This window comes from Pelecanus crispus, chromosome 6 (genome assembly GCF_030463565.1).
Source record: "Pelecanus crispus isolate bPelCri1 chromosome 6, bPelCri1.pri, whole genome shotgun sequence".
Taxonomy (NCBI): domain Eukaryota; kingdom Metazoa; phylum Chordata; class Aves; order Pelecaniformes; family Pelecanidae; genus Pelecanus; species Pelecanus crispus.
The window spans coordinates 6899900-6926455 of record NC_134648.1 but is presented as its reverse complement, the minus strand read 5'-3'; the positions used below and the strand labels follow the sequence as shown (position 1 = coordinate 6926455).

Here is a 26556-nt window from a genome sequence, read left to right as displayed (position 1 = left end):
GGTTTTCTTCCCAAGGACAGGCTCTTATGTTTTATTAAAGTCTTTCTGAATGCATCATTTATCAAGTCTTACTCTTATTTTTGGTAATATTGTCATATTTTGATGGACTTTTTCTGTAAATTTCATGTATATTGATTTTATTTCATAGATTACTGAGCCAATAGGCCAGTGATATCAATCCAACTGACATCAAGTGAGAATAAAATCCTGGCATTATAAATGCATTTTTGATGAACCACTCACTTGAAGGTAGTGATATTTATTTACAACTTAGTCCCAAAACTGCAAAATAATCAATTTTTTTTTCCTGAAAATTTTTATCCATCAAGGTTAAATTCATATTGCAACAGTTTCACTGCTGTTTTAATTTAGAAGTTTTTTTAGGGAGCTTAATGCAATTAATGTGGCTTGGATACCGAATAAAGAAAAAGGACAAAATACCAGTAGGACTATACAAAGCCAATTTTGATAAGGAGTAAAGTGCCTTTAAAAAGCATAGTCTAGAAAAACTTAAAAATAGTAAGTTTCTCTTAGGCAATCTCTTGTAGATTCTCTTCTAGAATCAGGTCTTACAGAGGAAACAGTGAGATAAATCATTTTTTCATCCTCTGAAAGAGTGCACTGAGCAATTACTGCCAGTGAAGTACACTTTTCTAACTCACGTAAATGAATATACTTATCTTTACTCACTGTGAATCGTATTATACTAAATGCCCATATTTAAATTCTTCCAGCCATAAATATAAAAACCAAAAAGACTAGTCTGATTTCAAGTACATAGAGAGAAACCCAAATTGACACAGAATTTTTTTATAATGAGTAATTCAGACCAGAAAGAATTCCTGCATATAAATCACAGAATCATAGAATCATTTAGGTTGGAAAAGACCTTTAAGATCATCCAGTCCAACCATTAACATAACATTACCAAGTCCACCACTAAACCAATTAAGGGGAGAGTAGCAATTTCATGTTTCCTGGCTTGGTGGCTGGACTATTGCTAATGAAAGTAAAAACTATGAATCAGTAAGATTGGGAAGGATCTCTAAGATCATCAAGTCCAAGCAACAACCACACACCACCATGCCCACTAAACCATGTCCCAGAATGCCACATCTACCCATTTTTTGAACACTTCCAGGGATGGTGACTCCACCACCTCTCTGGGAAGCCTCTTCCAATGCTTGACTACCCTTTCCCTGAAGAAATTTTTCCTAATATCCAATCTAAACCTCCCCTGATGCAGCTTAAGCCCATTTCCTCTTGTCCTATCACTAACTACTTGGGAGAAGAGACCAACAGCCACCTCACTACACCCTCCTTTCAGGTAGTTGTAGAGAGTGATAACGTCTCCCCTCAGCCTCCTCTTCTCTAGGCTAAACAACCCCAGTTCCCTCAGCCGCTCCTCATAAGACCTGTGCTCCAGACCCTTCACCAGCTTCGCTGCCCTTCTCTGGACATGCTCCAGCACCTCAATGTCTTTCTTGTAGTGAGGGGCCCAAAACTGGACACACTATTCCAGGTGCGGCCTCACCAGTGCTGAGTACAGGGGGACAATCACCTCCCTGCTCCTGCTGGCCACACTATTCCTGATACAAGCCAGGATGCTGTTGGCCTTCTTGGCCACCTGGGCACACTGCTGGCTCATGTTCAGATGGCTGTCTACCAACACCCCCAGGTCCTTTTCGGCCAGGCAGCTTTCCAGCCACTCGTCCCCAAGCCTGTAGCGTTGCATGGGGTTGTTGTGACCCAAGTGCAGGACCCAGCACTTGGCCTTGTTAAACCTCATACAGCTGGCCTCGGCCCATCGGTCCAGCCTGTCCAGGTCCCTCTGCAGGGCCATCCTACCCTCCAGCAGATCGACACTCCCACCCAGTTTGGTGTAATCTGCAAACTTACTGAGGGTGCACTCAATCCTCTCATCCAGATCATTGATAAAGATATTAAACAAGGCTGGCCCCAAAACAGAGCCCTGGGGAACACCGCTTGTGACTGGTCACCAGCTGGACTTAACTCCATTCACCACAACTCCCTGGGCTCGGCCAGCCAAAAATAAAGTGAAGGCAATGACTACATGTCTTTGGGATGACATTCAAGGATTCTTGAATTTTTAAGAATTTATAAATATCATATCAATATAATATAGGTAGTTGAGATGTTCATGTGCCTCAAAGTCACACAGAAGCAACAAAGCTGGGGGGAAGAGAAGTTTTGTAATCTGAAAATCAGTGGGTAGAAGCTTTACACTTCTCACTTCCTTAGTCACATTAGAAGGAAAAAAAGCATTCACTAATGGTCTTTTGTGTACCTTTGGAGAAGTTATAACTTTTGTTTGTTCTAAAAAATTTATCCTTTCAATGATTCTTCTTGGGGCAAACATACCCACGTAAATACAATCAATAAATTACCGTTGGACTATGTATTGCTGATAACAATGTGGTACTTCAGAAATAAGCTCCAAATACAACTCTTTTAGGTGTTCTTATTGGTATTTTACTCTGAAAAGGGAGATCTGAACTTTCTTCCCAAACCTGAATAGTCCACAGGCTTTTCCACAGACATTTGCTCCTCCATGTCCTCCCATTTCTTCTCAGGAGTCAGATAAAACCTAAAGCTTCTTACCCATGAGGTGAGTCACTAGACTTTTCCTGAAGGCACAAGGCAGCAAAACCAGGCTATGATCCTATTTCCATGCACAATGACTTGTTGGGGAAAAAAAAAAAAAAAATCCTATTTCCTCCTGAGAAGTCCCAGAAACAGGACTCCTTAGTATGATCAAACGCTGTCTGTGCTGTCTGGGTCAGAGGGAGGACAGAGGCAGTGGTACCCACCTTAACATTCCAGTCTTATTTGATCCCACATCTATTCCACGTTAATAGTGGGATATGAATTCCACCCCCAGAATAATTAAGGGTCAAGTTTCAGGTCAGGTGGGTGATGGGGCTGCATGGCTGTATAGCTATTACAAATACTGTACCCTCATTAGTGCAGCCAAAAAATGTTTTTTTAAAAGGCCTTTTAGCATTTCTTTCCCAGAAACTTTATACAGTATGTCAGTGTGGAAGATAAGATAAATGGTGATGGCTTTTTTTGTTGTTGTAGTTTGGTTCTTTGGTGGGTTTGGGGGAGGGGGTGGTGGTGCTTTTTGCTTTTTTAAAAAAAAACTTGTAACTGCTTAAAATAGTCAGGAAAAAGAATTACTCTATTCCCTTTCTTTTCCTTATACAAAACCTCAAAGGGTTTTTTCGCCAGAAAAGGCTACATTATGGCTTCACATTAGAAGGATTACTCACACGTGCAGAGATAAGCATAGCCGTGATGGGGTTTTCTTCACTTCAAGACATGATAAATTGGGATTTCATTTGGTTATTACACAACTTTTAAAGACATTGTATTTCATAACAACGATTGCTGTTTATCAAGGACAAAATAGTCACACATTCTGCTTAATCAGAAAACATGATTGACTAAGTGATCTTTAATCATGTGTTAAATAGATCAGATATTCTGAACTGGTTTTTTTCCCCCATAGGCCTTAAATAAATGTTTAAGAAAAAAGATAAAATATTTACTATACAACTTTTTATTTTTAAAATTATTATATTTTCTAACTAGGACAACTTTTTAATTGGAAACCACTTAACTAGAAATTTGAATAAACTATCTGGTAAACAGTATTCTACCGTGCTTACTCTGTAAGCATTATTTGTATCTTAGAAAAACAGAGACTTATGTTTCTAAATTGTACTGTTTACTGTAGCACAAGGTGTTAAATGTAAGAGAGACTAACACTTTTTGGCAGCTATTCCATTTAATCAGACGTGCAGCAAAAACTAGACATTCAGCAACATCTGAATTATATTTCAAGCACTTACAACAAGAAGAAATGTCAGTTAAAACCATCTTTTCTCCAAAGTCTCACAGCTTGTACATTTTGTTAATGCTCATTACCGCCACAATGCTTTTATCTCTCATTTATGACTGTTCTGGATGTGCATTAAAAAAAGGAAATACGACCTTTGTGCTTTTTTATTACCTGAAATTTCACTTTTCCTTCCCCAACCCTCAAGCTTTTCCTTCACATGAAACTCATTACAATGGAAGCCAAATAGCAGTTCACTAGGGTTTAAGTAAAGTACTCAACCTCTAACTAAAGGAAAATAACTGTTTCTCTGCAGAAACACGCTCAGGCAATGTGTACAAAGAGAACAGCCGCATCACCCACCTTTGTGCCTGGTCTGCCTTTTTATGTCCGTCCCTTAGGGCATTTTCCTCACTTCAGATCAGGCCAGAGCACCTTAGGTTTTAGCACCAGTTGCTATTTCCGATGGATAACCAATCTGCGTGATTACAACCACCTGCTGCTCTTTCTTTTCTAAGTCAGTCTTATTTAAACAACTGTATTGCTTATGTTACCACACTGAGGGGGTAAGTGTTGTAACATTCATGTTAGGCATACCAGAATGCTCTACACCTCTGTCAGTAGCGTGTTGGAAACACTTACTTCCTCTTTTCTTGAGGGATGATTAGTTCACACCTTGCCCAAATTTTTTCCTAAGATCTGACCATTCCAGTCAGGAGCATAATTCAGCCAGGAAAACACAAAACAAAGAAAACAGAACTAGTATATCTGGCAATATCACTTAACTTAAAAGTGTTTGTCAAGAGATGACTATCTTAAAACTTCCAATTTTGAAAACATTGCCTTATGTTCAGCTGATGAATAAAGTAAAACCTAAAATATCCAACACATAGAGTATTCATTAACACCAGTATATTCATTATTGCAAAATGGCTCCAAATCAGCCAACAATGAGTAATACAGAAATCTCAAAAACCCTTCCAAAATGCAGATTAAATTTATTGTATTTATTTTGGAAATGTCATGTTGCAGGTCACCTTGTAGATGGCTCTGAATTTGCTGTCAGCAATATCCCAGAAAACAGGAACAAGCAAGGGGGTGACTAAGTGATACAGAGCTATCCTTTCAAATAATTTTTATTTCTGTCTGATTTGGAACAAAGGCTGAGGTATTCAAAATTGCCTCTGCTAGGAAGCACACCCAATTTGGGACATAGACATCAATGTGCTCCAGATGCTGATTGCCTGGAGCCAGGTGATCTCCCAAGCAATCACCCCAGCGTGGTTCACGGAGGAGCCCCAGGGCCAGGAGAGCAGCTGGTTCTAGATTTCAGCATGTGCCAGGTGCCACCATGGACCTGGTGCCCAAGGCACCACCTTGGCTGCTCCTCCAGCCTCTCTGCTTCCAGGGAAAGCCAACGCGCATGGGCACTGTGGCGTACGCCTGCTCTTCATTCTCACAATTTGCCATGTTTGTATCCGATCATTCTCTCTCTTACTGCACAGAGGCTGACAGCACATCGTGTCCCGATATCCTCAGCATAAAATGTCTCCAGTTCTAATATTTCAGAAAAAGATATTTTTCTTGGCAATTTCTACAGCACCTACCACTGCAGAAGCTTAAACATTGAGGAAAAATGATGATGCCAAAACAGTTGCTCTCAAAGTGTACTTCTGGCATCGGCATTCCTCATACAACATCTTGCCCCCTTTTGACATGTAACACACGTGGATCCATGTCCATAGTTTTCATAGGAAACATTCCCTCTTTTTCTTTTACATGTTTACACGAGATGAGGCTTTGACTCATCTTTCAGCTTCTTATATGTCTTTCCCTCAGTCCTATTCTTTTCTCTGATCTCCGGGCAGTTTGGAATTTTTCAATACTTTACGTAAAAAAGTTTTTAAATTTTTCAACCCTACTGGGCACACTCAAAATCTTTATTATAAATAAACCATTTGGAAAATGTCAGTCAAAGTCCCAGTCAATTTCAATTTGATATCAATAGCAAACCTCTCCTCATTTTAGCGGGAGCTGGAGGAGGTCTGTAAGCCGATAGAATAGCTGTACGCTGCCAGTTAAACATGGAGCTGCTGCTGCTAGATTTAAGCGACCTTCTCTCACGCTGGCTATTGACTAGCCTTGTCTCACACAGTAACTCAGACCAGTTATTTAAGACTGCATACCGTCTAATGCAAGGCCATATCCTTAAGACCACATCCTCAGGGCCTTACAGAAACTTAAAATTGGATTTTTCAGTTCATTAAGAAAGTTACAACATTTTTTCATGCTCAAAACTGTGTTGTAAAAAATGTACTGACAATAAACTAATAGACCTGAATTACTAAACAATATTCATATTTTGCACATCTGTAATTGCCAAAATTGCATGAAACCATCAAAAAAATAGTAGAGGGAGATTTCTTTCAATAAGGATATCAATGAATTATGTTAATACATAATCCAATGTCCTTACTGGGAAATATATATGATGACATCCCTCCACCTTCTTGTATGTCACTTATCTCTTTATATGAAAAAAATTCCCATGTCTGCAAATAGCTTGTAGGTATATTTCAGCAGCCAATTCTCTCTAGATCTTCAGGCCCCTCCTGTGATGGTAACATAATGTGCTAACAATAAGACATTATTAATGATTATAAAACATCATCACAACAATATACAAAATGCTAGAACATGGCATTGGAAATTAAAATAGGCACCAGCAAAAAGATGCCAAGGTAAACAGTGACATCTACTTCCTAAGCAAAACACACATCATCTAGATAAGACTTTCTACATACAGTTTTGTCAATGTTGTGAAAATACCACCATTCGGGGGGGCAGGGCAGGGGGGAACCTACTACAAAAGAAATCAAACTAAAAAAAAATAAACCAACAAGAAGTACTCACCATACAGTGGTAAAAGACCATGTAACAGAAGATGAGGAATGGTCCCTATGCTAACTATGTTATCTCAAGAAGATAGCTATCTGAAAAGTAATTATGCCATCTACCAACCAAACATCAACCACAGATATTTATGCAACAGCCCTAACGTATTTTACAAAAATCAACTGAGCAAATTTCAATTTCCTATCTCTCCCAGGCGCCTCAGCTTCTACTGAGAAAAACAACCCAATAACATCCTGTCTCAAAGCATTTTTCTACATCCAATAAGTAGCCAGATCTAATCACAAACAATTGATAACCTGAAAACCAAAATTACACATCCAACAGCAGACAGCATCCAAATACATATCTAAAAGTGTACAAACATATTGACTTGATCAAGGAAAAAAAAAAAAAAAATCCCAAAGTGAATAATCAACAAAAGCATTATAAAAACAAACAAACAAAAAAAGCATCATAAGCCTTCTCACTTGGAAAGAAAAAACAAAATCTAGCAGTTTCAAAGACTGAACTACCACATGAAGCAAGAGCTATAGGGATCCTAAACCATGAAGACTAAGTCCAACACTCATTATACTACACAGCAGAAATACCTCAAGGAAGATCCCACAGTCTCTTGCCTTAGGACTTAAAGAAAACATCAATTCTCACTCATGACAGTAACCCATAAAACCCTGCACAGCCTACCCCCATCAGTCATCCACCTCAGGATTCTACTTGCCAGATTCATCAGGAAAAACACCTGGCGCAAAGTTCATATTTGATTGTATTATTCTCAAAACAGCAAAAACTGAATTCTGTAAAATTATTGCATTCTAGAAATCCACAGATAAATAGAATGATACTCATATAACACCTTCTACCAGGAATAAAATCTACACTGTAATTCCATTCCCTCAGCCATCAATGCAATTGCTTTGAGGAATATACTTACAATTTTCTTCCTGCCATCCTGATGACTTTCAACAAGGATACTCCTTGAAGAAAACACACCTATTTTCAAGCAAGTCATCAAAGTAATAGCAGTACATGATCACACTGCAACATGAAAATTCAGCTCTCCCTAGCAATGTGCTCCTGGCTGTCATGTATCACCAGATCCAGCAACTTCTGTGAAAGAGCATTAATTACTGATTAAGCTATTAAACATATAACTTTACTGATTTTGTAATTACCTTGTATTGCAAATGCTTTGAAAGAAAAATGTCATCAATCTTTCCATCTGGCTTTGCACAAACCAAAGTATACAAATGAAACCAGAGCATGAAATGCAAACCACTCTGTAAGTTCCGGGTTTGTAGACAACCCCATCTGCATGTATAACCACCAGTCACTGGATCTATTACTCACAAATGTTTAGTAATATTAACAGAAACATGATAATTCCTGAGCTAAAGATGAAGAAAAGCATTTTCCAATACTTGCAGCCATGATGCTGTCTCCTACACTCACAGACCTTTCTACAAAAGAACAAATCATAGTTTGAAATAATTCCTCAAAATAATACTACTGAGGTAATCTCTCAAGGCCTGGGGCAAATTCCACATGATATCTTTGATGCAAATTATTATTTAAGCCTTTCTTCCCAAAATTATTTAATTTTTTTTTTTTTTGTGGGTTGATATATGATTCATTTCCACCACCACCTCCACCCCTTTTCAGCCAAATTTAAATGATATGGTACGCAGTACCTCTTTTTTTAAACTTTTAGACAAACAGTTCTAGACAAAACATCATTTTTCTCTCTACTATGACTCTGTCCAATTACAGATTTATAAGAGTTTTCACTTCATTGTTTTCTGTTAGTCATGTTGATGCATCATCGCTTTTATTACTTTAGGAAGTGGCATTAGGCTCTAAGCTCCTTACAGACTCAACAAAGTGGATGAAGAACATGAAGACTGGAGAAGGATGTGCCTGATACTCATCTTCAGAAAGAGAGAAATTTAAGAGGTCATGACTTATAGATCCATTAGTACAACATTCATTTTTGGAAAAGTGCTGAAAAGAATAATCAGATTACCTCTCTAGGGGACAGAGATTTATTTGGTATATAAATCATTCATGAACTGAAAAGTGAACTAAACATATACTCATTAAATATTCTGGTGACATCAAACCAGAACTCTGTGTGTCATAGAAGATGGGATTTATTTAAATTTACCCTGACCAAATGGGAAAACCAGGATGACATTCACTAAAGACAAGTATAAGATGCTAAATATGGACAGGAATAATCAATAAAACAAATATAGAATATAGAACAGTAGGGATGAATGACTCAGGATGACACCTCCACTGAATATGCCACATTTTTGTAGAAAAGGCAAAGGACCCTGTGGGTACAGACTACAAAAATCCTTTTGCTCTGTTCAGCATGGGTAAAATGTCCAGCTGGACTTCAATGTCCATTTTAAGGCACTGCAAATGGACACAGACCAAAGAAAACAAGTTCAGATGTGACTAACATGAAGCATTAATGGTATGCAAACATATACTGAGAAGCAAGATTGGAAAAAAATTCTACATTGGTTAATCTAAAAAAAGAACACTGTGAGAGACACAGGATCATAATCTCAAAATATGCAAAATATTGTTTTAAAGGAAGGGGTTTTTAAAAACAAACAAAAAAATCAACTCTCTAAGTCTATGTGAGATAGCATGATAACTACTTGGCTTCAATTTCAGTAAGGAAGATTCAAGACATACAAGAAAACATTTTCTATTACTAAGGCTAATAGACTAGAATAGACCAAAGCAGCAGAAATACATAGAGTTTGAACTGCTGCACGTTTCTAAAAAAAAAAAAATGAGCACTGTGAAAGAATAACACGTATATAATTGAACCTTCCGTGGAGTCAGAGAATATGGAACATCCTTTCTATTTTCCATAGTCTCCTAAGAAAACAGGTTTTGCCAAAACTGAAGCAGTGCCGATGGGATTGCCACACATATATAAGAATTTTTGATCTCAGTAAATATTAAGTAACCTTTCTAATTTATGTATTTAAAAGGAAAAGTCCATAAGAATATTTTCAGACTTTTCATTTCATCATCTATCAGACTCTGCTTGTATTGTGGGTGCTTTTCATCTTCATCCTTTGTAAGAAAAGGAAAGGCATGTAGAAAAAATAAACTCAATCCAAAGAAAAATTACCTCTTTTGTGCTAACAAAATCATCAAAGAATAATATACAAGCCACAGTAGAGCAATGAGATTAAATTTATCAAATATAAAACATTAAATAAATAAAAATATAGCTAAAAGGAGGTTCAGTTTGCTACTTTCATTCATTGTGCCATTTCTGGCAAAGTCCAGGGAGACTTTTTAGAGAACATTTTCCTATCTAAAGTCTTTGATAGTTATTCTCTCAAAATTATATGCTTAAAAATGCTATACAGTAAATGTGTAATAACCAGTAAGTCTCCTCTTCCAGATTCTATTCAGTTGTTATGCAACATGCTGAATGACTTCAGCTGTGGCTTATAGAACTTCTTATCCCTAATAAAGTCACCAGTTTAAGATCTCTGGGAAAAAAAAAGAAAAAAAAAAACCAAACCAAAAACCCTCTAATATTTGCTTTACATTTATGTTTATAACTGATATTTTATACTAGCTTTTTGTTGTTGTTTTGTTTTTCCTAAGCAGCATTGCTAAATTTCCCAAGGCAGGCTGCAGAAGATCCAGATGCTGAGGAAACACATTGGATGGATAAACACACTAAGGGCTAGAGAACCTGGCTGAAAGCGAGATGAGGAGCAGCACTCTCTTAGGGAAGTTGATGTGACAGGCCCATAGGAAACTGTCCTCAGTTTTCTCTTATCATCTCCTTTTAACATTGAGCTACAGAAGTTACATTTAGCATTACAGGGCAATGTAAAAGCAACAACAAAGATAAGAGCATTCTTTTTGGGCTAAATAAATCGATGTATAAACAAAGTTTAAGGAAAACAATGTTGCTTTTTTGGAAAGCTTTCTTCAAGGAAAGAAGTTGTTTTATGGTACTTTGAAAATAATAAAAAATCCCTTAAAATGTGTAAAACGGACTAATTTTTCAAACATGCAAGGTCAGATGAGTTCTGCAGTTGATAACAATTTTAATACAAGCAGGTGCAAATCATGGGTGAAGTGTACTTTTATGGAACGGCTGGATTTGGGTCAAGCCTGACTGCCAACTGCATGCAAATAGATAGAATTGCATGGGAAAACGCCAAACTTTTGCATCTTCATACATGTGCAAGCACACAAAGCATTTCTGTAAAAAGTTATCAAAAATTTAAAGTTATGTAATCAAGTATTTCAACCCCAGACAACAAGGTCATTTATATTTTAATGTTTAACACAAGTTCTCTGCTAAGTCAGATCTTCAGTGGTTTTGTGGTGGTTTTTTGTTTGTTTGCTTTTCTTTAATCATTTCACCTCTTTCTTTGTAGGGAATGCAGAATCTCATAGTCTGCATCACAGAAATAAGTACTTTGCAACTCTGGGAAATAGGTTCACTGTGGCATGTAATTAACTACTGCTAATAAGGAGGAAAACATATGGTGGCATCAATTTCACTTTAGAGGGAGGAATGGTATAAATATTTACCACATCCAGTCAGTACGATGTGAAAACAATTCCACATAATTTTGCTTTTCTTTGACTCTATTTACAATATCAAATGCATGGTTTAAAATTATTTTCTCACATCCAAATAATGAATTGATTGGTGTAGCACTATGTATTTCAAACAATTTGGAAAATGGTTTTAACTATAAATGTCAGACTTTTAAGTACATGTTCACTTAGGTAAGTCGTTAAAAAACATCCTTTGCCCCTTACATATGAAGTCAACTCAGGCGTTTCCCAGAAAGACTTACTTACTTGAAACATGTCCTTGAAAGAAAAGATCCCATTATTTTGAAACCTGCCTTCTCTTTCTTATAGAAGTCTGTGTAAGCAGTTGTAAGACAAGCCTAAATTGGAGATGGTGATATGGTACTGCTTAGTCCTTTAGAGGTACTGAGCACTCAGTACCCGAAACACTATTTAGGAGCATAAAAGAGAACTGGAGGTAAATTACAATCTTGCTCTTAATTTGTGATACTGCATTTCACAGAAACATGTGGGTTCAAGAGTACCACCACAGAAACAAACTAGACACTGTGAGGACCAGCAGAGGTTGTCAAGCACTGGGAGTGAGGTTATCCTCTTCCCTCCCTCCTTCCTCCCTCTCTCCTACCTTATTCCTCTCTCCCAGTCACTCCCACAAACCTCCCGACCTGCCTTCTCCTTTCCCTCTCTATTTGAGCGCCTCCGTCTTTGCTGCTTCCTGATGCCCCTCTCCTCCCAGCCTTGCATTTGTCTTATCACAGAATCATAGAATTGTTTAGGTTGGAAAAGACCTTTAAGATCATCCAGTCCAACCATTCACCTAACACTACCAAGTCCACCACTAAACCAATTAAGGGGAGAGTAGCAATTTCATGTTTCCTGGCTTGGTGGTTGGATTATTTTTTAATGAAAGTAAAAACTAGGAATCATTAAGGTTGCAAAGGACCTCTAAGACCATCAGTCCAATCATCAACCCAACACCACCATGCCCACTAAACCATGTCCCAAAGTGCCACATCTACTCATTCTTTGAACACCTCCAAGGATGGTGACTCCCCCACCTCTCTAGGAAGCCTGTTCCAATGCTTGACTACCCTTTCCATGAAGAAATTTTTCCTAATATCCAATGTAAATCTCCCCTGGCGCAGCTTGAGCCCATTTCCTCTTGTCCTATCACTAACTACATGGGAGAAGAGACCAACACCCACCTCACTACAACCTCCTTTCAGGTAGTTGTAGAGAGCGATAAGGTCTCCCCTCAGCCTCCTCTTCTCCAGGCTAAACAACCCCAGTTCCCTCAGCCGCTCCTCATAAGACCTCTGCTCCAGACCCTTCACCAGCTTCGTTGCCCTTCTCTGGACACGCTTCAGCAACTCAATGTCCTTCTTGTAGTGAGGGGCCCAAAACTGGACCAAGTGCAGGACCCGGCACTTGGCCTTGTTAAACCTCATACAATTGGCCACGGCCCATCAGTCCAGCCTGTCCAGGTCCCTCTGCAGGGCCATCCTACCCTCCAGCAGATCGACGCTCCCACCCAGTTTGGTGTCACCTGCAAACTTACTGAGGGTGCTCTCAATCCCCTCATCCAGATCATTGATAAAGATATTGAACAAGGCTGGCCCCAAAACAGAGCCCTGGGGAACACCACTTGTGACCGGCCGCCAACTGGACTTAACTCTATTTACCACAACTCTCTGGGCTCGGCCACCCAACCAGTTTTTTATCCCGCATAGAATGCTTTGGGTTGGAAGGGACCTTTAGAGGTCACCCAGCCCAACCCCCTGCAGTGAGCAGGGACAGCTTTAACTGGACCAGGTTGCTCAGAGCCCCGTCCAACCTGGCCTTGAATGTTGCCAGGGATGGGGCCTCCACCACCTCTCTGGGCAACCTGTTCAAGTGCCTGACCACCCTCATCGTCTTATGTCTAGTCTAAATCTATTCTTTTTAGTTTAAATCCATTATTCCTTGTCCTGTCACAACAGGCCTTGCTAAGAAGATTGCCCCCATCCTTCCTCTAGTCCCCCTTTAAGTACTGAAAGGGTCTTCTCAGACATCCTCTAGCTTGACGCCATTGCCTGGGCACCTGCTGGTGCTAAACATGTGGAGAGGTTTAAGGAACCCCACAGGACCACAGCCACGCAGTTCAGCAGTGTAAATGCCCACCTTGACAGCTACGCTTCAGTAACTGGCCACAACCATGTACCCGACTGGAGCAAACTGTGGTTTGCTCTTCAGAGGAAAGTGCATAATTATAAACCATCCAGCTCATGATAAGACCATGTACAGAATACTTATTAGCAATTATCTAATTCATTGTAAGGCTGATGCTATTTACTTGCTTATTTAAATTTAAATTATACTAGGGAACAATGATTAAGTACATTGGTATGCTAGGCTTAGTTAGCTGTTGCTCACATTTGAACTTTTTTTGGTTTTTAGGACTATTAATATATTGTGTCTCAGAATTTAAATGACAAAAGGGAAAACAGATTAAGCAGTAGATGAAATTCATACTTCTGCAACTCTGAAGCAGAATCCTTAGAAATTCATCACAAAAAAGTAAACAAAAATATACTCAAGCCGTAACAGTGAAGAATTCTCACATTGTATATTTAAAAGAATGAAGATTTCAAAAATAAAAGATACTGTCTAAACTGACAGAGAAAGTTATTGCTGAATTTATTTTTCTTCATCTCGTATTCCTATCAGACACACACATGTGTTGCTTTCCATGAACAAAAAACCAAATTCAAAATTATTTTTAATTCTTTTCTAATTTAGTAAAACGTGACAACTTCTAGGACAGTATAGCCAGCCAAATGATGGGAAGACAGTTAATGCGATTTAAGTAATTTGAAAACAAGTGGTTATGAATGCCTGAAACAAATGTAGACCTCGATTTAGCAAAGGATTTAAACTTAAGAGTACTTCACTGAATCAGGGTTTTAGGACCATAATTAAATTATTGTAATTAAGATTGGACTCATTCAGAACTAGTAAGTACCTACTTACAAAGGCAGCTATAAAATTGAGAAGCTTGAGTGAAATTTTTTATTAATCATTCCTTATTTTTATCATTATAATCAAAAGCAAATTTCAACTTTTGTCAACTCTTTATGGATACTACACTGCATGGTTGAAGGGACTGAACTGACAAAGAGACAAGAGCTCAAATTGTAATCTCAGTAGAGATACTGACAACCTCTATGGCCTTGAGTGCATCACTTAATTTTTGTGACTCTCACTTCTTATCTGTCCTATGGTATTATATCACATATATATATATAGAGAGAGAAAAATATAGATACACATACACACATGCCACATAATTAATCAGCTAGATTACAAAACACTTTGAAAACGTAAGAGTAACTACATGACAAATATGATGAACTCACGTTTTATTTAATACCACTTGTTAAGTTACTGTCACATATTGTTAAAAGTAGAAATAATTTGCAGTTCACTAGAGTATTAAAGGAGAAAACTATCTTTTTCCCTCCGTCTTCCTCTCCTATTTAATCCCCACAGCTCTAGTCAGTACACAGTCATTGACAGTAATAGTTACCAGAATTTAAAAACTAGTTTCTTGATGTAATCAACAAAAAGTGAAAAAAAAACCCCTACTTACTTCACATATATCTTCACAATTAATTCCACCACAGAAAGCAATAGTTTAATGGGCATGGACAGAAGCATTCCCTCATGCTCTTTAGAAATCTCATCGCCTGAAGTTTACATCCTTCAGGTGAACTGCTATGAGAAGCTTGCAACGTTCAGAGCTATACAGAGAACAGAATTCCCTAAGGTCCTCATCAAGGCACACAGAAAACGTAAGTTTATGGCGTAGGAGAGCAGTGGAAGGGGGAAAGGGTAGAAGCCCTGTAACGTGACAGTAACTAGCAGCCAGGAGACTATCTCACACACACACCATTCATGCTCTCTGCTGGCAGAAGACTATCTGTCCACTGTTTTGATCTTTTATCAGAAAGAATCAGAGCATCACAAAACAGCTTCAACAGCAAGGATAACATGAAATCTGTTTAGTTTTTAGTCTCAAAGCAACCAGAAATGGAATACCACCTGTTCTTGCCCGAACCTAGCAGCCTCTCTCTGATCAGACAGATATTTAAAAACCTTTCTGCCCTATACCAAATGGCTTCTACTCTATTCACTATGTCTGTCTTCGGACCTGAAACACACATAAAACAGCACACTGAACCACATCTCACATGATTACTTAGGAGGGTAGCATAAGTTTGCTGTTCTATTTTCCTCATAAGTCAGATTTCCTTTAGTCAGGAAAAAGACTGACAAATAAACCTGACAAAAATATTTCTGACTACACATAAAGGATATATCAAATCAGCAAATCAGACAGTCAATCACATACAGAATTGCACATGGTCAAGAGATGTTTCAGGTATTTGCACATGTAGTTCCCAGTACGTGGGACTTTGGAATTCATTTCACAATTCATTATCATCACCCATCTAAATTTCTCAACACGTTTTTAATTACATTAGTTCATAATTCCCCTAAAAGGCAGGTAACATTTTCACTATTTTGCAACTAAGTGCATTCAGAGCAGAACTCACCCTACGTAACTTGGGACCTACATCACCTACATCTGAGCTGGTGGCCCTAGTATTCCTTCATAATCAAGAACTATGTCTATTCAGTGTAGGTCAGGGAGTTTAAGGCATAATTCATGTGGTCAAAGGTAGACATAGTCTTTAGGATAAGATGCATTTCACAGACTCCCGCAGCAGTACTGAGTAACTCTCCAAGGATTAGAAATGAAATCTACAGTGCAGACATCCACAGCCAGTCAGATGAGAGCACTTCTGTTCCCATTCACACTAGGTGCACTGCGTCCACTGTAACACAAGTAAACTCCCCTCCACCACAAACCCCTGACCTTTACACCTATACCTTAACCACTAAATTGTCATTCCTGAGGAAGAGTCGTCTAAAAAGTTTACTGAACTAGGATCAAGGGAAGGTGGGTGTCATTATATGTATGCCAGTGACCTGCCAGACAGTCTTTCCCATTTGTTCACTTCATGCTCATGTTCTCCTTCTCCGCTCCTCTACGCTGTTTGCAGGTGGGCAGCTTTAGGGTAGGAGTGTTCCCTTGCTAAGCATTACTACACGACCTAAAAATTCAGATCCATTTTCAGGATCACTGCATATTAGCATAATGAAAACAACAAGTATATAGTAGTACTGAACAATCCTTCTCCTTCAGCCAAAGAAAACAAGCTTTCACACCCAGGCAAGTTTAGAAACTATAATCTTTTCCTCTGTTCAAACTCTCAATTATAGCTAAACCAAATTTGAAGAAAAAATGTGTTATTTCTGTTAACGCTGGCTGGTATTAAAATTTAACTGCCCTGATGTATAAAATGCCTAGGTTTTATCTCTAAATCTATTCCCCTGGTTTGGGTCTTATGATGACTAGAAAGAAATGTGCCTGAAAAACCTTCGAATCAATCTGCACATGAAAAAAAAAGGAAAAGAAAAAATCATCACACAAATCACACTGCGTATTTTAAATGGCCTACATTATCCCATCTTTACAGTGCTATGCATACAATAGAAAGACAGTAGAGAGAGTTAAATACTTCCAGAAGGCAATTTGGACCTCATATTGAGATGAATTACTTTGTAAGTCATTCTAGCTCTAGTCACTTTGAAGATGACTACTTATCTTCATCCTTTATGCCAGGAATAAAAGCACTACTCAATTAGCAGCCTTCAGTCAGGTGACCTGAATCTCTCTCCTCCTTCTGTAACAGGGATTAACTTCTCCCTGCATTAACAAGGACTCGATGCCCTTCAGCAAAATGTCTGTATGTTTTGTCTTCAAACCCCGGCCCCCTTTTTTTTTAAATGCACTAGCTAGACAGGCTATTCATTTGGATTGTATAAGACACAGACATTTCATTTTTTTTTCTAGAAGCTTCAGTTTTGTTAAAAATGTTTCAGCCTAGAACAGGAATTTGGATGCAGGGACCTAAGGAACGTTCCATTGCTCAAGCTTATCACAAACACAAAGATTTGTTTCAAGTGTTAACAATGATTGACATTGCCATGGAAGACTGCTAATCAAAAAAAAAAACCCCAAGAACAACCTGCAAAACATTCTATTGTTGTTAGAAAGATGAAAAATATGTTACAGAATCTATGGAATAGGGCAACAGGTTTTGGTCACCAGCAGGAAACTAGAACATTGCTTTAGGTGAGTGTGTGAATACAGATATTCATAAATAAAATACTTTCCACTGCCTTTATCTATTTAAAAACAAAGACACCAGACAACTTTCTAGGCTTTGAATCTTCTCTTCCTTGCCCCAGAAAGCAATTTAATAAAAAGCACTGTCCCTCTTAGAGTGGTCTGCAAAAAAAAAAAGGAACCAAAATAGATGGTATTTTTAGATATTGCATTATGGTATTATGTCTGTCTGTGGTGTTTGGAGCTCTTTTTGCTATGGTGGGAAGGAAATAATTCTTTAGAACTAGAGTAATAAAGGCATCTATCATACTCCTACATCAATACTATATGAAGTCTAATACTTTAGGCTAACTATAGTGAAATAAAACTTACCTTAAAAATCAAATCCTTTTTCCCATAACGAAGCTCTTTCAGCTGGGCTTGGATCTTTTTTGACTGAAAGTAAGGATAATAAAATCAGAGTTGTTTTTTTTTAATTTTAAATATTTACTTTTAAGAGGAAAAAAAACAAGTAGTGAGTTCTGACAACAGCAGAAATTAGATCAGCTTTAAAATGCAGAAAAATAACCAAAATAAAAGTTAATTGCTTTTCCAGGTTAGCATGTCTAAACCAGGCAAAAGTATCAAAGAAAATGTAAAATGGCACTCACCTAAAGCACATACGTGAATTATCATAGAATCACAGAAGCATTTAGGTTGGAAAAGACCTTTAAGATCATCCAGTCCAACCATTCACCTAACACTACCAAGTCCACCACTAAACCAATTAAGGGGAGACTAATAATTAATTTCATGTTTCCTGGCTTGGTGGCTGGATTATTGCTAATGAAAGTAAAAACTAGGAATCATTAAGGTTGGAAAGGATCTCTAAGATCAGTCCAAGCAACAACCACACACCACCATGCCCACTAAACCATGTCCCAAAGTGCCACATCTACCCGTTTTTTGAACGCCTCCAGGGATGGTGACTCCCCCACCTCTCTAGGAAGCCTGTTCCAATGCTTGACTACCCTTTCCCTGAAGAAATTTTTCCTAATATCCAATCTAAACCTCCCCTGATGCAGCTTAAGCCCATTTCCTCTTGTCCTATCACTAACTACTTGGGAGAAGAGACCAACACCCACCTCACTACAACCTCCTTTCAGGTAGTTGTAGAGAGTGATAACGTCTCCCCTCAGCCTCCTCTTCTCCAGGCTAAACAATCCCAGTTCCCTCAGCCGCTCCTCATAAGGCCTGTGCTCCAGACCCTTCACCAGCTTCGCTGCCCTTCTCTGGACACGCTCCAGCACCTCAATGTCTTTCTTGTAGTGAGGGGCCCAAAACTGGACACACTATTCCAGGTGCAGCCTCACCAGTGCTGAGTACAGGGGGACAATCACCTCCCTGCTCCTGCTGGCCACACTATTCCTGATACAAGCCAGGATGCTGTTGGCCTTCTTGGCCACCTGGGCACACTGCTGGCTCATGTTCAGCCGGCTGTCCACCAACACCCCCAGGTCCTTTTCGGCCAGGCAGCTTTCCAGCCACTCTTCCCCAAGCCTGTAGCGTTGCATGGGGTTGTTGTGACCCAAGTGCAGGACCCGGCACTTGGCCTTGTTAAAAGTCGTACAGTTGGCCTCAGCCCATCGATCCAGCCTGTCCAGGTCCCTCTGCAGGGCCATCCTACCCTCCAGCAGATCGACACTCCCACCCAGTTTGGTGTCATCTGCAAACTTACTGAGGGTGCACTCAGTCCCCTCATCCAGATCATTGATAAAGATATTAAACAATACTTGGTGTGCATAGCTGTTTGGCTTACACATGTTAGACATGAGATTTTATTAAGACTTTCCATGAAGCATAACTGAAGGCATCACCTTCAAAGTAAAGAATCTTCTTTTTTTAGAGCGAAAAAGTTTCCACAGTGGTGCATAGGTTCTTCTTTGTAATGGCCAGGTTGTTCCAAATAGTATCCAAATGAACTAGGTTCTCAGTTTGTGACCATGTCCTCTAAAAGAGGCACAGTTATGCTGATTTATATCAGCTTAGACTGATACTAAATATCCCTAAATTTATCCTTAAAACAATTCTAAGTAATAATCTCTACATTCTTTTATTTATTTAAACAAAATATAATAGAAATAGGGTTTTTTAATACTACACCCAAATATTTCACCCTTATTTAAGAATTCTGTCAAAATAATGATTTCTATTTAACAAAATCCACAGTCTCAACTGATATTCAGTAAGTTTTCTCGCATTAGTTAATACCAAATGTTTAGAACTCCTTGGAATGAATTAGAAGCCTATTCCACATTTACTGAAACAGCACATCCATAAACACAACATACTGCAGACAGTAGTTTATCTTTCGTAAACTGGAGCTTTTAGAATTATTTGATGTCTTTCCAATTGGTGCAAATTCAGTGACAGACTTTTGGGAAGGATGAATTAATATAAAGATAAAATTTTAGAACTTGCTTTAAATATTTAAGAAGTAAGGCCAAACTGGCTATTGTATTCCATAAAATCTGAAACAAATAGCCAAGATCAGTTCAGTTCACTTCTTTCTTCTGTAACTATATCTGCTGTTATTTCATCTACACAGCAGAACGTGCCAATTGCCTACATTCAGGAGCCCTGTCCTCTGATCTGGACAATGCAATAGGTAGAGCTTTGGAATATATTCCACATTAGCTAAAGACCAATGAGAAAACCTTAACCAACTTTAATTGTTCTAGGAGTTCTGCTTAAGAAAGTGTACAGTCTCTGCGACATGCAAGGTATCCAAAATGGCTATAGAAGAATCTAAGTTACAATTAAGGTATCATTTGCTAAATCACAAACCTGTGATGAAATTAAGAGTTCTGGTGATAAATGCATTCAGTGCATAATATAAGTGACTCAAAAGCACGTATATGACCCGTAATGCTTTGTGATAAAATTTGGTTTTGTGGTTTTTCTGCGATTCTAGGGAGAGGACATACAAAACCTTGTAGTGCAGTCAGCCAGATAGGATCATCATTAGACACAGGCTGATAACAATCTTTAAACCAAAGCATCTGGCAATATTTCCCTGGCACCTGCCCCTTTCTGTTTCCTGGGAAGCCCAAGGTTTGCACCATCCTGCCTTCCTCTCTCCAGGGCTCTGAATTCCTGGAGAAGAAAAGCCAGCAATGTAAACTGTGTAGGATCACAAGCATGCTCCCATCTATGCAACCAGACAAGAAGGAATCACAGGGCTCACCAAAACTGTTTGCATGCAGCCTGAGAGTGCAGAACGAAGGAGGAACTTCCTAGTAGGCAATTCTATCCATGAAGGGCATTTGGTCTAATAACTAAAAGGATACTGATTTCACACAGTTGTTGTGCTTGGTGAGCATAGTACTTAATTAAAGAGCAGAAAACACACTGCGTTTCTCTGGCTGACACCACCTAGCTGGCAAAACAACAACAAAAAAAGGATGCTCCTGTAGCATCTTTGCTTGTCCTAATGGTACTAACCCACTTAAAAGCCACAAATTTGCCAGGATGATTCACAAAGTTTGAGATTCTTAAGGTTTAAAATACGCTCTCAATCTGCTGCCTTGAGAGTTAGCTCGCTTATGTTTAGTTTTCTGAAATTCTCTGACAGCAAGGCTTGTCACACTACACTAAATTTAATTTAATCTTGGGCTTCACCCTTAAAGACATTTATGTTGCAAATAATAAAGGAGACATAATCAGGGAAAAGAACTTCAAGTTAATTATGAAACATTCAAGATGTTATGCAGCTAGGAAAAACAAACTTGAAAAAGAGGGGAAAACAGAAAGCTATGTTGCACACACTGCCAATTTTTTAGCAGTAAACAAGGGAAGAAAATTGCATTCATATACTCTGGCATGTTTGAAAGCAACAACAGTGATACAGGAAGATAACAGATTTTGACAAGCTAGCAAAAAAACCCAAACCCAAACCCTTGTTATTTCCTGCCATTGAGGATTTCTCAGAAACGGTGGTTGCAGATATTCAGTTGGGCTAAATAGCTAATATAACTAGAAATCACTACTTCGACCTCGTAAGTTTTGACCTCTGAGTTAAAAAGCAGAGTCTTTAATGAAGAAAACATGTTCAACCATGATTATGAAGATTTTAGTCAAGAAGAAAAGTGCTACGCTTCTGTTTCATTCTGGCAAGGTGGAGTGACTTTCGCAGAAGTTATATATGCGAAAAAGCATGACTAAAGTCATGTAAATGAGTAAATCACATTCATATATAGCAATATCCTCTTTCATGAAAAGTTAAATAGCTAAAGGTACTGCTCACATGAATGCAGTTATTTGTACATTTACGTATTTGCGAAAAAATAGGGCTTTTAAATCATCAACTACCTTTGCTAGCTCACTCTTCAGTAGAGGGGAGATTTGTTTCCCTCTATTTTATAAAATGACCATTTTTTCCTTGAAGTAATGAAACATTCTAGGAATCAATAATGAAAATCTTTCCTGTCTCTATAAATCAATTTTAAAAAGGCATTTAGCTATCCCTGTCTTATTCTAGGCATGGAGATCAAGGAAAGGAAATCAGTTCTATGTATGTTATAGATGTATTATATACATCTACAGAGCTATATATACTTCTCATGAGCATGCCCAAACTTTTTTTTTTTTTTTTGTCTAAAACTTGAGTTTGCAGCTTGCTTTCTAATACATTTGAGCTGCTTCTAGTGAAGTCACAGTAATAAGTTGAGATGAGAGCGCTTTAGGAACACTCACCATATACACATAATGTATAACCTATACCAAAACCTCAGCAGAAAAGACTTTGACGCAAGCTTCTTTAGGTATGTTAGAATAGAGAGGAACCTTGCTTACCTCTTCTGCATGAATACCACAAAGCTTGTTTCCTGACAGAAGCTTGTTTTTGAGGCTTTTGTTCTGAGAGGAAAAAAAAAATAGAGTTTTATTACTGAGAGTTACTGAAATATTAAGGGACCCTTTAAATATCTGATCATACTAGTTTTATTTTATACATGGGTAACACCTTCAAGTCACCAGCAAAGACACAGATAAGAAGACAAGATAGACGCATCATGGCACAATATCCCTTCTTACAGAATTCTAAAAGGCTGTGACTTTGCATTAAAACTTGCTTTCACAGGAACAGGATTGCACATAGAAAACTCCCAAAACACTCTAGCAACTGAAAGCAATTTAGATTGGATACACTGAGGTAAAAAAGGAAAGAAAAACCCCTCTACTCCTTACCTGGTGTCAGCTGCATAGCTCACTATCATTTTCAGTAAATCATTATAACAACTGCATAATAGGGCCAAGATCTCATCACTCAAACTTGATGATCAAATTCATCAGGTCTTTTTGCTAAAGTTCATAATTAAAAACTGCAAGTAATCAAAAATTTTAGAAGGTTAGCTACCTGTTAGCATTTTGCCAACTCAATATGCTTTTTCATGCAGGAGCTTGCAATGTATTTCTCACTTTCAGGGAAAATAATAAACCTTGATAAAAGAAATTTTCAATAGACTGGTAATTCTTTCTGTACTCCTCACTCATATTACCCCATAATTGGCAGTCAAGGGTAAAGACTTCTCTGCAGTGTGGACATCTTTCAAAACTGTTCAGAAACATAAGTATTTGATAAGCAGATCTTCAAGTGCTGGACATAACATGCTTACGCTAAAAAGAAATGAAAAGAACACCAAACCCAACTTCTCCTTAGTAATGAACTGTAAACCTACCTACAGAAACCTAGCCCACCACATTTCAGGAATGTATATTTATTACTGAATAGCAATAGCTTTCTTGAATATTCTGCACAAGAACAATCTGGCATTAGAGAAAAAAAGGGTAATTCCATCCAGGACATCAGTTCAAATTTAGGTCCACATCCCACTGAAACACTGGAAGCTTTATTTCCACAATCAGAAGCTCGGAGTTTTTCTTGACTTTATTGAAGTGAATGCAAAGAAACTAAACTTCCATTTGAAACCTCCTTTGCACAATTCCGAAATAAGGAGAAAATATGACATCATTTCACACGTTCACTGTTGCTATCTATCGTGCACCAATACACACCACTGCAGAAACAACAAATCTTTTCCAGCTGTTTGACATGGGTCCCCACAGTTCCGTAACGCAACAAAAAGGAACTGGGATGTTACTTTGGATGCGACAACCCAAATTCTGCCTCACAAAATGTGATTTGCAAAGGACTGCGTGTGGGGAGGGAGAACAAATGTTGTTCTCTAAGTCTTACAGTAGATTACTTTTTGTTCTTTATTTGAAAAGCTCATCACAGAGCAGCACTGTATTGTACTAACCAGTGCAGAAACACAGAACAAGACAACTGGCTCTGCACAAAGGGAATTGGATAGCAGATACAAGATGAACAAATATAAACCAAAAAAGAAACCAAAGAGACGAAGCACACCCAGCACATCTATTGCTCACCAGGGGTGCATCTAAAGAGCTATGTTGTATCGTGATCACACAGTAGGTGTGACTGGTTTCACATAAAAGATCAGCATCACTTCTTGTAGTGATGGCCAAACAGATGTGCCAAAGGCGCTGCTTTATTAGGGAATTGCACTTAATTAACTCGGGAAGTCAGTCATCACTTTGTTTTGATTAACTAGCTTCATCATCCTCCAGTCCCCCTACAGCCTGGTGATGGTTGGATTAAGTAACAGATTCTATCCATATTTCAGAACCAAAGTAATGAGTTGTAATCATTTTTAGTCATTTATCTTCCTTTCACCAAGCACAAGCTACTATAAGAAACACTTACATTAATACATTAACAGTTTGCAAGTAACTTCTACACATGCTGTTTTGAGAAGGCCCTGCAGTAACCCAGAACATGAAGAACTGAATGCCTACCACCTCGAAAGGACACACATTGTATTAGATGGTTGTCACAATTTCCACATTTTGTTCCAAAGCAGCCTGGCAAAAGAACATAGTTCAAAAACAAAACTTGATGTTAGGAGATGGACTCCATTTTGGAGATTTAGCTAGGTTTAACAGGATTTACCAATACTGTCTCATTATCCAGTCTACTAGCAACAAAAAACCCCAGGGTTACCAGAATGTAGGCAAAACAGTCACGATTTAATCTGCACTTAATGTTTTTAGAAAAGAGAGCAAGCATTAAAGGTTACAATTATCAAGAGCATAATAAATAGGAACTTGTCAGAAGGAGATGACAACTTCTTGCTTACAATTTGAGTGTTTATGTTACTTAGCAAATCACATGTTGCTGTCAAATGTAGCTTTGCATCCTGATTAATAGTGAATAATTTTCTATAGCAGCATGTGAAGCATACCAGTAACAACACGTGAAGTATAATAGAGCCTGATTTGATCGGGATTCTGAATTAAATGTTTTAAAATGAAGAGTCTGATCAGGTACATATTCTGTAAGTTTGCTAGAAAGGGGCTATTCAAGATCAGATCAATTAACCAATGAGATTTTTAGGATACAAATGCTTGTTGAGTCAGGACAGAAGTTCTGACTTCTAAGTCTTAGATAAGGAGTCAAGATGATGCTTCTTATTTTCCTATCAAGCATCCTTCAAAGAACAAATAAGTTTAACTAGAATTCTGCACAGTTTTTATTTCAAACGTTTTATTTGTTATGAAGTACTTGAATGGAAAAGGTCTTGGAGATTTCAAGTTTAAAAACTAATACAAGTTTAAGGAATGAATTAAGTATCTGTAAACATGTCTTTAACAGCCTCTTTTAAAATTATATCGAATAACAATTTTAGTTAGACATGGCCTTTTTGATTTAGAGAAAGAATACCATTGTATTCAAACTGAATAGGTATTTTAATGTATTTGAACATCTCAGAAAACTTATAGCACAAACTGTTAGCTGGAGTAATCATATCATTAAGCCAAGTTACTGTAGTATCTAATTCTTAATTTACTAAATCTTTTAATTTATTTGCACCAGTAGTTTCAGTGCATCCCTAAATTCAGGTGCAGGAAACTGCTGTCAGTGTTTGCCACGTGTGCAGGAATCCCGTTGTTGCCTCCCATGCAGTCGATTCTTACTGTCCTGGTACCTACACTCAAGAAGTATTATCACAGGCGAGTACAGTGTCTATCAGTGTCCTCCAACAAAGTGAGAACTCTTAATGACAACTTGTCACTTTTGTTAACATATTCTTCACAGAGCTTCCATACTGAAAATAAAAAGCTTTCTGCTTCATTCCTAAATAGATTTGTCAGTCAGTCCCTGGGCTTTTTTTTTTTTTTTCCTGTCCTCTTAAACTGACATAACATTTGCATATTTTGTTTGAGTTCTGATTTTATTTTCAGTATGTGAGACCAGGCTTAACAGAAGCTGAATTCACTATATGAATATTGACAGTAACCCTATATTTAGGTTGCCTAAAGATCTCCCACTGATATAAAAGCACACAGAAGAAGCTGCAGCATCACAGCTGCTTCGCTAGTGTACCTTTGGAACCTGCAAGGAAAAAAACCCTTGCTCGCTGGCTAGAGGGTTATATATTCCTTTCTATTCCTAACTTTTGAAAATAATCCCTTCACTTCTGTCATTTATTCTCCTGAATCAAAGGCTGGTAGCCAGCCAAAATAATCGCCAAACATCTGAAGAGACGCGCCTATACATTACTACAAAAGCAGCAATCCCTACCGCGACAGACTGAGCACATCACCTCTCCAGAGAAGGGGGAGAGAGGGAAGAAAAATACAGAGATATGACTACCTTAGCATTCTTAGAAAACAATAACCATGATGCCAATGTTTTTTTCTTTTCATATTGTTCGAGAATTTTACTAACTTTTATCTCAACAAAATCCAAGTCTCCTTCCCTCTCCTATCCCCTTCTCGCTACAATATCAATGCATAATGGCTGAAAGGTGTGTCGGGGGGGTTTTAGTAAATTTTTTTTTTTAATTCCCATCTCCCTATTGGAAAACTTGGACAAAGCCTTAAA

The 26556-nt window shown here is 38.1% G+C and overlaps 1 protein-coding gene across 1 annotated transcript in view; it reads right to left on the bottom strand.

Annotated features, from left to right (window-relative positions):
* The window catches only part of LOC104029296 (leucine zipper protein 2), a 117144-nt gene that overhangs the window by 48545 nt on the left and 42043 nt on the right, over positions 1 to 26556 (bottom strand). The window contains exons 6-7 of the mRNA XM_075712385.1: positions 22443 to 22505; positions 17982 to 18044 (exon numbers count right to left, since the gene is read on the bottom strand). Coding sequence (XP_075568500.1) covers positions 17982 to 18044; positions 22443 to 22505 — 126 coding nt within the window. The remainder of the gene's footprint in view (positions 1 to 17981; positions 18045 to 22442; positions 22506 to 26556) is intronic.